At 37.5% G+C, this 15,882-nt stretch overlaps 1 protein-coding gene and 1 pseudogene across 1 annotated transcript; one reads left to right on the top strand and one right to left on the bottom strand.

Annotated features, from left to right (window-relative positions):
• Positions 1-7,394: 7,394 nt before the first annotated feature.
• LOC118662787 lies at positions 7,395-8,811 on the bottom strand (annotated as a pseudogene).
• Positions 8,812-8,940: 129 nt separating this feature from the next.
• LOC118671133 (elongation factor 1-beta-like) lies at positions 8,941-14,943 on the top strand. Its single transcript, XM_036338910.1, has 2 exons — positions 8,941-9,040; positions 14,429-14,943. Exons 1-2 carry the CDS (start codon positions 8,941-8,943, stop codon positions 14,914-14,916), a joined length of 588 nt encoding a protein of 195 aa, XP_036194803.1. The 3' UTR covers positions 14,917-14,943.
• Positions 14,944-15,882: the final 939 nt, after the last annotated feature.

Raw genomic sequence — 15,882 nt, 5'->3', positions numbered from 1 at the left:
AGCTCAGCTCTGGGGACAGACAGGCAGGCGGCAGTCTAAACGGCTGCCTCGGGACCAAGCAGGATTCTGTCATTTATTTTTTAAAAATATATATTTTTATTGATTTTAGAGAGGAAGGGACAGGGAGAGAGAGAGAGAGAAACATCAATGAGGAGAGAGAACTGGCTGCCTCCTGCACGCCCCCCCCCCCCCCCCCCCACTGGGGATGAAGCCTTCAACCTAGGCATGTGCCCCTGGCCAGAATCAAACCCAGGACCCTTCAGTCCACAGTCTGACACTCCATCCGCTGAGCCAAACTGACTAGGGTGCAAAGATATCATTTAGAATTGAAGGTCAGATAAAGAGCTTCACAGATAAGAAAAAGCTAAAGGAGCTCATCACCACCAAACCAATATTACATGAAATGTTGACGAGTATTCTTTAAGAAGAGGAAGAAGGAGGAGGAGGAGGAGGAGGAGGAGGGGGAGGAGGAGGAGAAGAAGAATAAAAAATATGAAAATAAAATGGCAATAAATACATATCTATCAACAATTGAATATAAAAATAAAAATAAATGAACAAAGCATCTAATGAACAAATAAACTAGTGAATAAAATAGAATCAGAGGCATGGAAACATGGAACAGACTGATGAATCTCAGAGGGAAGGGGGAAGGAGGGGGCCGGAAGAGATTAACCAAAGATCTTACATGTATATATGCTTTACCTATGGACACAGACAATAAGGTGGTGAAGGTGTGGGGCAGGGTGGGAACCAGGTGGAAGGGAGCAATGGGGGGGAAAAAAGAGAGGAGAACATCTGTAATATTCTCAACAATAAAGATATTTTTTAAAAAGCAACGTGAAGAGAAAAATATTTTTAAAGGAGAAAAAATATGTGCAAATGTTTTATGAATGTATCACTTGCTAAAGTGAAAAGGGATTAAGCAAAACAAAACAAAACAAAAAACCACTTAGATAGACAACAGTATATTCATTACCAGAGGAAAATGGGGGTGGAGGGAGGCAGGATAGAGTAAAGGGGAAATAAGTGATGATGCAAAGAGACATGACTGCCCTAACCGGTTTGGCTCAGTGGATAGAGCGCTGGCCTGCGGACACAAGGGTCCCAGGTTCGATTCCGGTCAAGGGCATGTACCTTGGTTGTGGGCACATCCCCAGTAGGGAGTGTGCAGGAGGCAGCTGATCGATGTTTCTCTCTTATCAATGTTTCTAACTCTCTATCCCTCTCCCTTCCTCTCTGTAAAAAACCAATAAAATATATTTTTTTAAAAAAAGAGAGAGACATGACTTAGGATGGTGAACATATAATGTAATACATACAATACAGATGATGTATTATAGAATTATATACCTTAAACCTATATAATTTTATTAATCAGTGTAATCCCAATAAATTTAAAAAAATTGTCATTCATGACAAAACCGGCATATTCTAATAGGGGGGAAAAGGTCAACATTACTGCCATCACAATCCTTTGGAAGTTAGACTGCCCTTGGCTTCTTTTTCCTGGTTTCTCCTTTTTGCTGTGTGGAACAAGCAAGTGTCTTAGTATCTCTCAATCTCAGTTTTATCACTTCTAAATGGCGAAAATAGCATCTATCTCCCATGGTTGCTGAAAAGTTTAAATAAACCTTTGTAGAAAACATACTGTCTGGTACGGGGTAAGCACTTAATACCTATTACTATTGTTATTGCAAGTGTAGTACTTTATACTTTATACTTTATGAAGTACTTTTATCTGCAGTCTCCTCATTTGAGATGATTAGCTTTTGGATGACAGTACAACTTTTATCACAGAACCATGTGCAAGTATTTAATAAGCATGATTGCTACTGGATTTGTTCAGGTGAAAAGCAGCTGATTACATTCCCATGGCTTTGATGTCAGATCAAAACGTGTTCAAGGTATTATTTTTTTAACTCAAATTGTACCTGATTTCAAACCATTTAAAGATAACTTTATTTATTCATGTTTTTCAGGCTTTCTCCCACAAAGCTAATTTTGATCCTTACTTTATGTATGGGGAAGAGAAATGTGAAATAACTTTCGTAAGGTGAGAGGGCCATCAGCTCTATAACTAGCCCTTGCTCGATGACGGAAAGCTCAGAATGTGCCATCTTCTGCTCTGGCTACAGTTGAATTCTGAAAATTTCAAATCTTGTTTGTAAGCATTTGAATGCACAGAAATGAAAGCAGGCATCGGAACAGTGGTTGTGTGAAGTCTTTGGTAGTGACCCTGCCATCCAGTCTTGGCCACTTATGTCTTTAATTTTCTTACTCATCAGCAAGTGTTAAATCCATTTTAAAAAGTACCCTGTAACCCCAACCTTAAGGAGATGAAAAATGGTTTGGGTAGCAGTTAAAAGCCTTATATGTTGAGTAAAAAAAAAAAAAATTATGAGATTTCCTGGAAGCACTCACATTTCACTCAAAGGTTGAGAATTTTTTTTCTTTCTTGGTCTGGATGAAGTTAGGTTCTTGCCTGAAGGAAATGGGGTAATATTGGTAGTAGCCTCAGAATGACCTATGAGAACACTTTGCTGTAGGGGGTATTTCTAGAGGCAGATAACAAGTGCTGCCAATCTCTCACACCAAAGCATGCTGGTGATAGTGGTGCCAATTTGCACAGTCAGCAAAGATGTCTGAGTTGCTCCTGGACAAATTTCAGCTTTCTCCTGGGATAAAAAATTGTTCTAAGAGTCTTATGGGCAAAGGGGACATATGCAGAGCCCCTGCTATTCATTCTGATTTATGTGCGTTGCTATTTATGAATGGCTTCCTTGTAATTAACTGTTTAATTTAAAACAGAACTTGTGACTATAATAACCCCCAAAGCACAAATTTGAAACATTAACCATTTGAGGAGATTCAAAAAGTCTTTCAATCTCAAGGCTATAATTGGTTGTACAGCACACCAAAGAATTCTTTATTATTTTACAGGATAATTAAGAAAACATTATGGAAAGCAGCTTCTACCACTAAATAAAATCTAATTTCTGTTTTCAGAATTTCAATTTTTGTTCTAAAAAGTTCTACCTTGATGAACGTTATTTCTTTTTAATTTTTGATAAGGCAAGTTAGAAGGGGGCCTTTAATTTGGTGTTTAATAAGAAAACTTACTTTGAAAAGGGAACAGTAAAATTTTTTCTTCTTCTTTTGGAGATAGTTTCCAAATCGGAAGGCATGACTTAGGACAAAAGTAAATGGAAAGGAACATTAAAAACCAATGGCCATAGAAAACAAAGCACACTAAATGGGGTCATATATAACCCCAAGACTCTTAACATTCTTGAGGAAAAGAATGCACGGCAAATAATGCTGTTAGTTTTATAATTTTCTCCCTAAAATGAAAACAAAGGTACTATATGCAGTCATTCTGAGACAATCCTAGAATATTAGCAAAAAGGAACTAGTCTGTTTTATATGTTGTGGAGGAAAAATCTTTACATTTTAGAATAGCATTCTGTGATTATTTTTAAGGGGAAAATAAAATATAGGTGAGCTCTCCAGGAATCAATATTCTCTTATCTCTATTAGTGTTTTGCAGGCTGATTAGTTTGCAGAGGTTGGGTTTGATTGCTACTGAAGTAGAAAGCATTATGGATTCTCTGTTATTCTTCAATCCACTTAGCTGAGGTCTATGGTTCTATCTCTATGTATTTATCTACCTTTCTACATGGTGCTTAGCACCGCAGCACTGGGCCTCTTCTAAACATATTGTGAAATTGTATTGTGCTGAACTCTCAAGTCTCTTTCTGTGAATAGGTAACTACTCTTTGTCCCTTTCCCCACACCACCACCATCGCCCCCAGGAGAGCTGTTCTGTTAGGTAAAGGCAAATGAGCCAGACAGAAACAGGCATTTAGAAAACAGCTTTGTGTGCATATGAAGGATGTATCCAGCTAAGTTTCGAAAGCAAAATGTGGAGGTACTGAAGGTCATAAAATTTATATAATTCATATAGCAATTACTATAGCAATAAAAAATGACCAAGAGAAAGCTTGCTCAACATCTAATGTGTGGTATTCTTAAATGATTGAATAAAAGAGTTCAATATTTCCAATTTTTAACATCCATGGTGTACTGCCTTGGTTATGATAGTTGGCTATCAATCAATCCTTTATAAATATTTTTTCCGTTTTTAAAGAATGATTAATTAAATGAGTTATATCATCCATATTATCTGAACCATTTATTTTCAAAAGTTTGAGATAGAAATAAAGCATAAAAGAATGATGTTTTCTGTCCAGCCAAGCAAGAAATGTTTTTAATAGATTGCTTCTTTAATCAAATATTCCTTTCTATTTAAAATATTTCAGCATTAAACAGTAAAATTGCTAAGTCCTTTGACTTTAAAAGGCAGGTATATTTGAAGTTGCATAAATGTGTGTTTGAAAAAAAATTGGGTAAAGTTTGTATAGTTCTAACGGTTAAGTTGGTTAAATACAAACTGGGTCAAGTATTATCAGATAAATGCTTTCCAGTTGTTAGTCATACGATGATAACTTATTGTACCAAATGTTAGAGAGATTGTCAAAACCATGTTTAAATACAAACTATTTAAAAGGATTCCCTTTAGAAGGATGACCCATTTATAATCTAAATATATATTTTTATGCAGAAAGAGATTTATGCTTTAATAATTATGGTGGCCTATAAATAATATAAACTAAAATGATTTAATTGGTATTTGCTGAAAATGCTATTATTGAATTCATTATATTTACTGAAAAGTAAATATAGCATTAAATACTTTAATATAAAGTCTACATATAAAAAAATCTGAATTCTTTCCCAGAAGCCAATACAGAATCATATTGGTGAATAAAGATCATTATTGCTACTGCAAACAGCTGCTTAAGAAATCTGCTCCCAATTAACCTCATAGACAAATGAAAAACCATCTTCTAAAAATGGACACATTTATTTCTGTAAATATGTAAATTCCTCAGCATTTCTACAATGTTGGAATACACTGTTTTCAATCTATATTTATACGTCAGAGTTGGGAGCAATTTCTCTATCCTTTATAAACAGCCTTGACTGCCTACTCTGAGTTCAAAACTGCCTTAAATTGTGTCATTTTTTTTTTATACAAAAGGCATTCTAAAATTGTATTATGCATTTATTGTGCTGAAAGAATGACCCTTGCCATGCTTTGTTTACTGAATGTCAGATTTTCATTTGTATTACAGCTGTGTACCATAGCAGTTTCGGTTTTGTATGAAGGGCAAATAATGCACAAAACAGTCAAACCACAGAGCAGTAATTAGTCTGGAAAAGATCAAAGTGTGCTCTTCTAAATCCAGCCAATTTGCTCTGGGTGTGCAAAACCAATAGTCTTTCTTTTGCTAAGGTCTCTTATTAATTTTTGCTTTCGTTTGTTGCAGAGCAGCTGCTTTACTGTCAACCCAACATCCTGCTCTAAAAAAAAATCCATTTTGATGCCACAAATGCAATTTCAATGGGTTTAGGAATAATAACCAGCTTTTTTTCACCCCACTTCTAGGAGATAGAAACCTGAAATGAAAGTTTTCAGCATCTGTAAAGTGAAAGAAAGAAATGTAAGTCATAACACTGTTTGGATTTGTTCCTCTAGAAAAAGCTAAAGAAGAGTGAACTGGAAATATTTCTGCTTTTAGTGCTTTTAACCAGTGTATGGCCATTGCTCTCTTCCTTTCTTAATATGAGTTCTTTTTATCCTCAGGGTTACACTGTGGTTTTTATAGAAAAATGGAATGATCCAAGTTATTAATTAAATCCAATCCAGCAGAAAAAGAACTTAAACTAATAGTTTATACATTTCAGGATGAAAACGGTAAATAAGATAATATCAATTGCTATTTTCTTGATGTAATTACTATTATTCTTGAGTGAGTATGGAAGTGGCTGTTGAGGATGGTAAGGAAATAAAACTTGTGAAGGAGAAAAGAGTAAAATGTTATAACCTAAACAATGAAATATGATCTTGGAGAATATATTTTAAGTATAGTATATGTATGTCTTGCTTCCCTTCTCCATTCTTGTCATTTTTCTCTCAATATTCTCTTTAGTAAAAAGTAGGGAGAAATAAACTAATTAGTTTATTGATTCTTGTTAATGCAGCAGCTTTTCTGTAATTGTTACCTATATATAAACATATACAAGTAAATATATAGAATATATAAATATATGTTTTTTAGTAATTTTCTCTTACCCAAGCAATGAATATTAACATGTATTAGCTGAGTAAATATATTTTTATGTGTCTAGTGTTGCAACAATTTTCCTGGCTTCACAAGAAACCATTTAAAATTCATTCTGAGTTATACTCCACTTCAAACATGTGCCAAATATTTGTTTTAGTATCAATATAACAAGCCTACTAGATACTAAAATACAGCCAAGCAAAACAAAAAGTGTAATGATACACAGAATTAACATAATGAAAAGAAGCACATACAAGTAATTAACAATAATTGATTCATAAACAAATGTATAAATGTCCATGAAATGACCGATTGGTATGTTTTGGAAATGTTTTCAATTGAACAGGAATTTAGTGCTTTTGAAAAGTAACAAAATGATCATACATAGAAGTTAAATTATCTTTTTAAACAACAGGTACAAATCAGACACTAACTCCTGATTTTACTCTTAAGTAACCATGACATACTAAATGAACTTGAACTTCAGAATTCTTCATTTTTTTATATTATTTGGCATCTTATTAACATCTGTTGTTACCTCTATAGCTCTTATAATGAATTCTATTCTTCCCATTCTTTGTTATTTAAGAGGCCAACTCTGAAGATGATAGTGTGATGGTAATAAATCTATACTAGAGATTAAATAAATATGTGTGACCTTCATTTACAGCTGTTATTAAAGTCTTCAAGTTCATATAAAATTTCCTTGATTACCTTTGTCCAGCATCTGTAGGACTTAACCTGAATTTCTCTGGAAGACAACTTGAAACATGGCATTTAGCAAACAAAATGGCCTCAAGGAATGTTCACACAATCTTATTTATTTATTTATTTATTTATTTATTTATTTATTTATTTATTTTAATTTCCAAGGTACTTTATTGTTAAAACAGGTCACAACACTAAGCCTCGGGCTGGTTCTGCCAACACACAAGCTACAAATGCTTGCCTGGCAGCTGAGGGGCGCTCTGCGGTAGCATGTTTGAGAATTGAATAAAAATCCATATAAAACAAATATTCAAATAGTTTCCATAGGAACACGTAAGTGTAACCCCGTCGCCTAGGCCTTCCACCTTGTTCCATCTGTGCCACCCCCACTTGCAAAGACATTCCAAACTAGCAATCATTAAGTTAAGTGGTCCCCCCAAATCCCTTAAGTCAAGGTACACACGCGTAACAGCTACAGGAATGGCGTCTACACGTCTACACGTTCACGCGGGCTGACGCGCAGGCTGCTGGGAGGAGCTCCATCCCGCTCTCCCAGGCGCAGGACACAGGCAGGGCGCCAGCGTCCTCCTCCGCCTCGGGTGGGAAGTCGCGGTTTTGGATTTGCTGTGTCAGTTGCCAGGTTGGCCCTGACATCGCATAGTAGATCGTCGGCCTCTGGAACCCATTGAAAGTAGAAGCAGCAGCCACGGTACAAGCACCCATGTTTTCAAAGAGCATCCAGTCCCCCACGTGCATCTCGGGCAAGCCGCAGCGCTCCACGACACAGGTCGGTCCCCAGATGCTGGATGAGTAGTACTTCTCATCTGGTTTGGGCCTCTTCTGCAGCAGGGGCTTCACGTGCGCATGATCGTAGAGGATGCAGTTAAATGACCCGTACACTCCATCGTTCACGTAGTACATGAAGGTCTTCTCGCTCGACTCCTCCTCATCGTCAGAGCCCGTTTGTTCCTTCAAGACCAGCTTTTTGGCAATGATATTAACCGCAAGCGTGAACGCTGATGCAACATAGTATCTGCCCGGCTCAGCTATGAGTGTCACTCCCGAGTCTGATGGAAAATACTTGTCCAGGGCTGGGTTGATTACACTGGTGATCTCCTCAAATTTAAGCTTTGCATCCTCAGATCCAGGAAAGCCACCGCCAATGTCCAGCAGGTACATGTTGAAACCAACCTCAGCCGCCATGTCAAAGATACAGCGGGCATCAGAGATGGCCTGCACAAAGGTCTCAGGGTCAGTACAGCCACTGCCCACGTGAAAGCTGACGCCGATGACATCGATGTTTAGCTCCTTGGCCCGCTCCAAAAGCAGCCTGCTGGTCTTGAGGGTGGCACCACATTTAACACTGAGACGACAGACTGCTTTTGCGTCATCGGTGGCAACGCGCAACACCAGCTTTGCCTTTGGATGTGCCCTGGCAACTTTCATCAGCTCGACTTCGCTATCGAAAGTCATCATCTGGACTCCGTTATTGGCAGCGTGTTTAACCTGAGACACTTGTTTACAAGGGTTTGCATAGATGATCCTCTCTGGAGGCACCCCAAGACTCTGTACCAACTGTATTTCAGTCTTGCTGGCGCAGTCAAACCCCGTCCCGATGGCAGCCAGGGTCTTCATTATTGTCCTGCTGTCATTGCATTTGACTGCATAAAAGGGGGGTGACCCGAGGAAGAGCTTTTAGCCACCGCAGATGTTTCTTTAGAATGTCTCCCAGGTCTGCAGTAGAAGGCATCCTTGTCGTCTGAAGAAGAGACTTCATTAATTTTCTGGTCCAGGATGTCCTTGGCAGTAAAGCCCTCATCGAGGAAATGGCAGTCAAACTTTTCATCACTAACGTTGTTCATGTTCATGGTTTCTGGATGTTCCGAAACGCAACACAAAGGAAAATGAAGAGACCGGACTTAGGAAATTATTGCCAGCTGTTCAGAGGCGGCTCTCCAGGAACTCCCAGTCCACGGGAGCCAGGTCCTCTTCCTGCAGAAGCGGGAATGACTCGGAGCGCCGGACGCCTCACGCCGACCCCATGGAGCCGCCGCCGCTGAGCGCGCAGGACCACCGGCCCCCACCCCCGTCAGCCGCCCACCCGCCCGCGGAGCGCTGGCAGAGGGGCGGCGGCCGCCGAGGCTGAGGGGACTGACCCACACAATCTCATTTAGAAAATCCTGAAAATATTTGGACTAAGATTTTAAAAAATAATATTGAGGAATGAGAGATTCTAGAAGATACAGTAGACCTTTTTTTCCAAAGAAGAAAAAAGAAAGAAAGGAAGAAAGCAAGAAAGGAAGAAAAAAAGAGGAGAAAGAGAGGGAGGAAGGGGAAGAGGTGAAGAAGAAAAGCTATTTGCAAAGTGTAGATTGGTGGTTTCATTATCAGTTTAAATTATTGAGAGGGTAGTTCTAGAATTCTTGCAGAAGTCTTTATCTCTGGCCAATGCAGTAAGTCAAGAAAGAGACAAAAAATGTTAAGAACTGGAAGGGAAGAGACAAAACTTAAGACAACGAACAAACTGTTAAAACTAATAAAAGAATACAAGTTACAATGGCAAAAAAGCAAAAAAAAAAATTAACAGAGTTCTTCTATATTTGCACTAACCAATTAAAAATATAAGGGAGTCCTGGTTGGTGTGGTTAAGTGGTTGATAATCAACCCACAGACCAAAGGGTCTCGGGTTCAATTTCCAGTCAAGGGCATGTACCTGGGTTACGGGTTCATTCCTTAGCCCCAGTCAGGGCAGGTGCAAAAAGCAACCACTCAATGTGTTTCTCTCACATCAATGTTTCTCTCTCCCACCCTCCCTCCTTTCTGCTCTCTCTCTAAAAAAAAAAATCAATGAAAAGAATATCCTCAGGTGAGAAGTAACAAACAATATATCTATCTATCTACATCTATATCTGTATCTATATCTATATCTAATCTATATATCTATATCTATATCATCTATATCTACATCAATCTATATACAAAAATGGAAAATATTTTTTAAAAAAATATATTTTATTGATTTTTTTAGAGAGGAAAGGTGAGGGGGAGAGAGAAACATCAATGATGAGAGAGAATCATCGATTAGCTGCCTCCTGCACGCCCCCCACTGGGGATCGAGCCCGCAACCCAGGCATGTGCCCTTGGCTGGAATCGAACCCGGGACCCCTCAGTCCACAGGCCGACGCTCTATCCATTGAGCAAAACCAGCTAGGGCCAAAATGGAAAATCTTATGCCATTTATTATAACAACAAAACTTGAAGCATATAGAAAATTATCTAACAAAATGTAGATAATACAGAAAAATATTAAAAAAATTTTAAAAGACCCCCCAAAATTTGTCTAATGTGATCACAGCTTTTAGAGAAGAGTTTGAAGCATGATAAGCACTGAAGAAATATATTAAATAAATGAATGAATATCTGAATAAATGGAGAGATATGCCATTTTCATAGGTGGGAAAATTAACATTGTAGAGCCCTCAATCCTTTTTTTTATTTTCAGTGCAGTTCCAATATTGTGGGGGAAACCATAAGAAGAAATGGGATTGGAAATATATTATAAAAGAGAGTAACAACAACAAAAAGTATAAATAAAATAGTGGCCATTCAGATACTGATGATGATAGGGTGTCATGAATCAATCAACTCAATGATGGGTAACTGAGAGCCAAGAGGAGCATATGTTTGGGTCTTGTTTTCTTACCTGTTTAGCCATCCTGTATCTTCTGATTGGAACAGTTAATCCACTTGGATTTAAAGTAATTGTTGTTAGATACGTATTTATTGTCATTCTATTATTCATACTTTAATCTTATTTCTTCTTCTTCATAAAGAAACCCTTTAACTTTTTTATGATACTGGTTTGGTGGTGATAAATTTCTTCAGCTTTTTCTTGCCTGGGAAACTCTATATGTCTTTCAATTCTAACCGATAGGTTTGCTAGATAGAGTAATCATGGTTGTACTGGTAAGTCCTTGCTTTTCATCACTTTGAAGATTTCATGCCAATCTTTTGTGGGCTGCATAGTTTCTGTGAGAAATAAGCTGACAACCTAATGGTGCTCCTTTGTAGGTAACTAACTGCTTTTCTCATGCTGCTTTTAAGATTCTTTCTTTATCTGTAACCTTTGGCATTTTAATTATGATGTGCGTTGGTGTGGGACTCTTTGAGTTCATCTTGTTTGGGACCTTCTTGGACTTGTGTGTCTATTTCCTTCATCAAGTAATGGAACTTTTCTGTAAATATATATATTTTTCAAATAGTTTTCAATTCCATGCTCTCTCTTTTCTTCTACCACCCCCATGATGTGAATGTTGGTATGCTTGATGTTGTCCCAAAGGCCTCTTAAACTATCCTTATTTTTGGGGGGATTCTTTTTTCTTTTTCTTTTTGGATTCTTTTTTTCTTCCACTGGATGTGGAAGGTTTCATCTTCTCCTTCATCTAATCTACTGTTGATTCCTTCCAGTGTATCTGCATTTCAGTTATTTTATTTTTCATTTTTTACTGTTCCCTTTTATGTTTTTTATCTCCATTTTTATGTTTGCTATCTCTTTGTTGGAATTCTACCTGAATAGATCTATTCTTCCCTTAAGTTTGTTGAGCATCTTTATAAGAAGTATTTTGAACTCTGCATCTGTAGATTGCCAACTTAGTTCTTTTTATGATGTTTTGTTCTTTGTCTCTTCATTTTGGCTGATTCCCTGTGTTTCTATGTATTAGGTGGAGCTGCTATGTCTCTCAATCTTGGTAGAGTGACCTTATGTAGTAGATGTCTTGTGGGGCCCAGTCTCTCAACCTCTTTTGTCACCTGAGTGAGGCATTTCAGGTGCACTGTGTGGAGCAACTTTTCAAATGCTTATTTGCATTGTGTATGTCTTCTTTGGTGAGGTGTGTGTTCAGATCTTTGCCCATTTCTCTGTCAAGTTATTTTCTTCTTGTTGAGCTTTAAATATTCTTTACATGTTTTGGATAACAGTTCTTTACCAGATGGTATCTTTTGCAAGGAGTTTCTCCAGTATGTGGCTTCTCTTCTAATTCCCTTGATATTGTCTTTTGCAGAGCAGAAGTTTTAAACTTTAATAAAGTTCAACTTATCAGTTATTTTATTTTCATGGAGCATGTCTTTGGTATTTCATCTAAAAAGATATCACCAGGAGGTATTACTAGGAGTTTTACAGTTTTGCATTTTACATTTAGGTCTATAATCTATTTTGAGTTAATTTTTGTGAAAATATTGTGTCTAGATTAATTTTTTTGCATGCAGATGTCCAGTTCTAGCACCATTTGTAGAAAAGACTATCTTTATTTCATTGTGTTGTCTTTGCTCCTTTAAAGATCAGTTGACCATATTTATTGGAGTTTCTTTCTGGGTCCTCTATTCTGTTCATTTACCTACTTGTTTATTCTTTTGCCCATACTACACTGTTTTGATTACTGTAGCTTTATAGTAAGTCTTGAAGTCAGGTATCATCAGTTCTCCAACTTTGTTCTTCTCTTTCAATATTGGTATTCTCTGTCATTTGGCTTTCCATAAAAACTTTAGATCAGTATCCATAAAATAGTTTGCTCAGACTTTGGTGTTCATTAATTTTTTTAAAAAAAATAAATATTGCTAGGTAGTATGCTAATGATAATCCAGTCTCATCAAGAAAATAGGTAAACAGCCCTACCCGGCTTGACTCAGTGGATAGAGCGTCAGCCTGCGGACTGAAGGGTCCCAGGTTCGATTCTGGCCAAGGGCACATGCCTGGGTTGTGGCTCGCTACCCAGTAGGGGGTGTGCAGGAGGCAGCTGATAATGATTCTCTCTCATCACTGATGTTTCTATCTCTCTCTCCCTTCTTCCTCTCTGAAATCAATAAAGTAATATATTTTAAAAAAAGAAAATAGGTAAACAAATTTTGGGCATTTGTCTTTATAAAAGAAAAATATGTAAATCATTTTAAAATATGAAAGTTCTTTTTAAGTTCTTTGCTATGAGATAACAAATCTCTATGTAATACCTCAGCTTGTTATGATTATGTTTTACCTATTAAATGTTGATTTAAAAATATTGTAAAAATATGGAGTATATTTTAAAGACTTTGTTTTTATAAAATTTAATACCATCAATGAAATGTTACTCTGGGTTCAACATTTTTACACACAAAGTTGCTTATGATGATGTAGGTAATGATTTTACTAGAGTGCTGTCACTTTATCCTAGGACAGGGGTGGGCAAACTTTTTGTGAGTGCATGCCAAAACCAGCAAAATCTCTGACTCAAAATTCTTCTGTGTGCCAACCCTAATATTTTGAGAACATGTTACGCCTACTTGATATCTCTTAAGGTGTATGTATGTGAAGAACCTTGAAGAAATAATAAAATTCATTCGAGCGACAAAAACACAGTATATGATGATGAAAAATACATTTATTTTTAATGTATACATGTACACTGATAGTCCGACAGAAAACTTTAGGACTCCGTTTGATATTATCAGTGGGACTTTTGCTGCTGCATCACTGATGACAGAGATTTTACATCAGGTTTATATTTTGTGACCTTCAGAGATATGCATGAGCTACTACTTTCATCCGTCAGGCTACTCCTATTATGAGACTTAACAAAATTCATCACTGAGAACAAAGATTCACAAGCATATGTGGATGAAACCAAAACACTGGTCGGATCCAGGAAGGCAGGGAGAGTTAAGGCAGAGGCATAGAAATTGCTCTTCCCCTCTCTCATCAATCCATGTCTATGGTCTTTAAGATAACTTGTTATGTAAAATTATTTATTTATCTAAGATGCACCTACACTGAATTTATCTGAAAAATAAAGTTGATATTAAGAAAAAACTTGTAAATGGAAGATTATAAGAGAGGGTTTCATGTGCCAGCAAAAGTTACTGGTGTGCCATGTTTGGCACGTGTGCCAGGGGTTGCCCACCCCTGTTCTAGGACCTCTTCTTTTCCCTGCACTTTTAGTCAAGTTTGTATGTACATGCAGTAGTTCCTTACCAGAGTGGTTTTAAAGATATCAATACCGCCATGGCTGGGTGGTTCAGTTGGTTGGAGTGTTGTCCTCTACACCAAAAAGTTGTGGGCTCAATTCCTAGTCAGGGCACATAGCTAGGTTGCGGGTTTAATCCCTAGCCAGGGCGTACGCGTATAAGAGGCAATCAATTGATGTTTCTCTCTCACATTGATGTTTTTTCTCTCTCTCCCCCCTTCCTCTCTCTCTAAAAATCAATAAAACATATCCTTGGGTGAGGATACAAAATAAAAGATAGCAATACTAATGAGAATGTATATTCTCCGTTATATTTTACTTTATTGGGTCACAAAAGAGTTGTTTTTTGATTTCTAAACACAAAGAAAGGCATGTTGATAATTTTTGGCCCATTTAATTCAGAGTCCCTGATTTTTACATTGTGGAATGAGAAGATTAATATACGACCTTTAACCTTTCGCCAGCTGGGAAGGAGGGAAACTCCATCTCTATCCACCTCTGTATAAGGAATTATGTAATGTTTTTTTCTTATAGCTGGGACCCCCACCTCTGCTCCTCTTTTCTTCTGCTGCTACCCAGCTCCAGGATCAGGTGATGCCCTGGGTTGTGAAGACCTGAAAAACCCTGATGACCTCCAGGTGCTCAGCAACTACCTAGTGGACACAAGCTGTATCAAGGGGTATATGCCATTACAAACAGACGTGGCAATATTTGAAGCAGTCTCCAGACCACTACCTGCCAACGTGCATTATGCCCTCCGCTGGTATATTCACATCAAGTCTTACAAAAAGGACAAGGCCAGCCTGTCAGGAGTGAAGAAAGCTTTGGGTAAGTATGGCTCTGCCAATGTGGAAGACACCACAGGAAGTGGAGCTACAGACAGTAAAGGCGATGACATTGATTCCTTTGGATGTGATGAAGAGGAGGAAAGCAAAGCAGACAAGAGGCAAAGAGAAGAAAGCTTTGCACAGTATGAGTCAAAGAAAGCCAATAACGTGCACTTGTTGCTAAGTCTCCCATGAAATTAGATGTAAAACCTTGGGATGATGAGAGGGATATGGCAAAATTAGAGAAGCATGTCAGAAGCATTCAAGGAGACGGCTTGGTCCAGGGATCTTCCATACTAGGCCCATTGGGGTATACAATTAAAATACTTCAAATACATTGTGTAAAGTTGACACATATGAAACAGTTATGCTGAAGGACTATGTGCATTCCATGAATGTGGCTCCTTTCAACAAGATATAAAATCTATCAAGGACCATTGCCCTTAAATAAAAGCTTTGGAAGATAAAAAAAAAAAAAAAAGGTTGATTTTCATTATTTCATTATTGACAGAGTCTAACAAATTTTAAGAACAGAAACATTTAATGACAATTTTATCCAACTTTTTAGAAAAATAAGGCTGGCAGGAATGAGAAAAGGAAGGGAGGACTGGTCCAGTAAAGGGGATGTTACCAAGAAGGTTCCTGCTGTGAGCACCTGGGACTCACTCCCATTGGTGAGCTCCAGAGCCAGTGCAGAATTTTTCTGTGTTGTTCCACTCCAGGCACAGTAATATTCATTCTCTCTCTCTCTCTCTCTCTCTCTCTCTCTCTCTCTCTCTCTCTCATCAGCTAGACATCAATCACAGAGCACTTCTGGTTTAATTATTTGTAGATTTAGAATTCTCAGGTGTAAGGATATAGGTGTTGCAGCAAGGTGCAGGGACAATGTATGCAGGAGATAATGCATTATCTACTAAGGTCACCACACTGGTCTTTTGACCTTGTTTTCTAAGACAGAAAGAACAAGTATTTTTAACTAAAGTTATTACTACTAAGTAAAAAACCCTGCAGAAAAGCTTATCAATCTTTATTAAATTAGTAAACATTTGTAAGCTCTTCATATTCCATATTCTATATTTAAACCCATAACTTAAATAGTCATATATGATATACATATAAATATGTCAATGATATATATTGTAACAGATCTGAATGTACTGT

The sequence above is a fragment of the Myotis myotis genome, unplaced genomic scaffold, assembly GCF_014108235.1.
Source record: "Myotis myotis isolate mMyoMyo1 unplaced genomic scaffold, mMyoMyo1.p scaffold_m19_p_1, whole genome shotgun sequence".
Taxonomy (NCBI): Eukaryota; Metazoa; Chordata; class Mammalia; order Chiroptera; family Vespertilionidae; genus Myotis; species Myotis myotis.
Note: the sequence above shows the minus strand (reverse complement) of the source record. Positions and strands in the feature narration are given on the sequence as shown.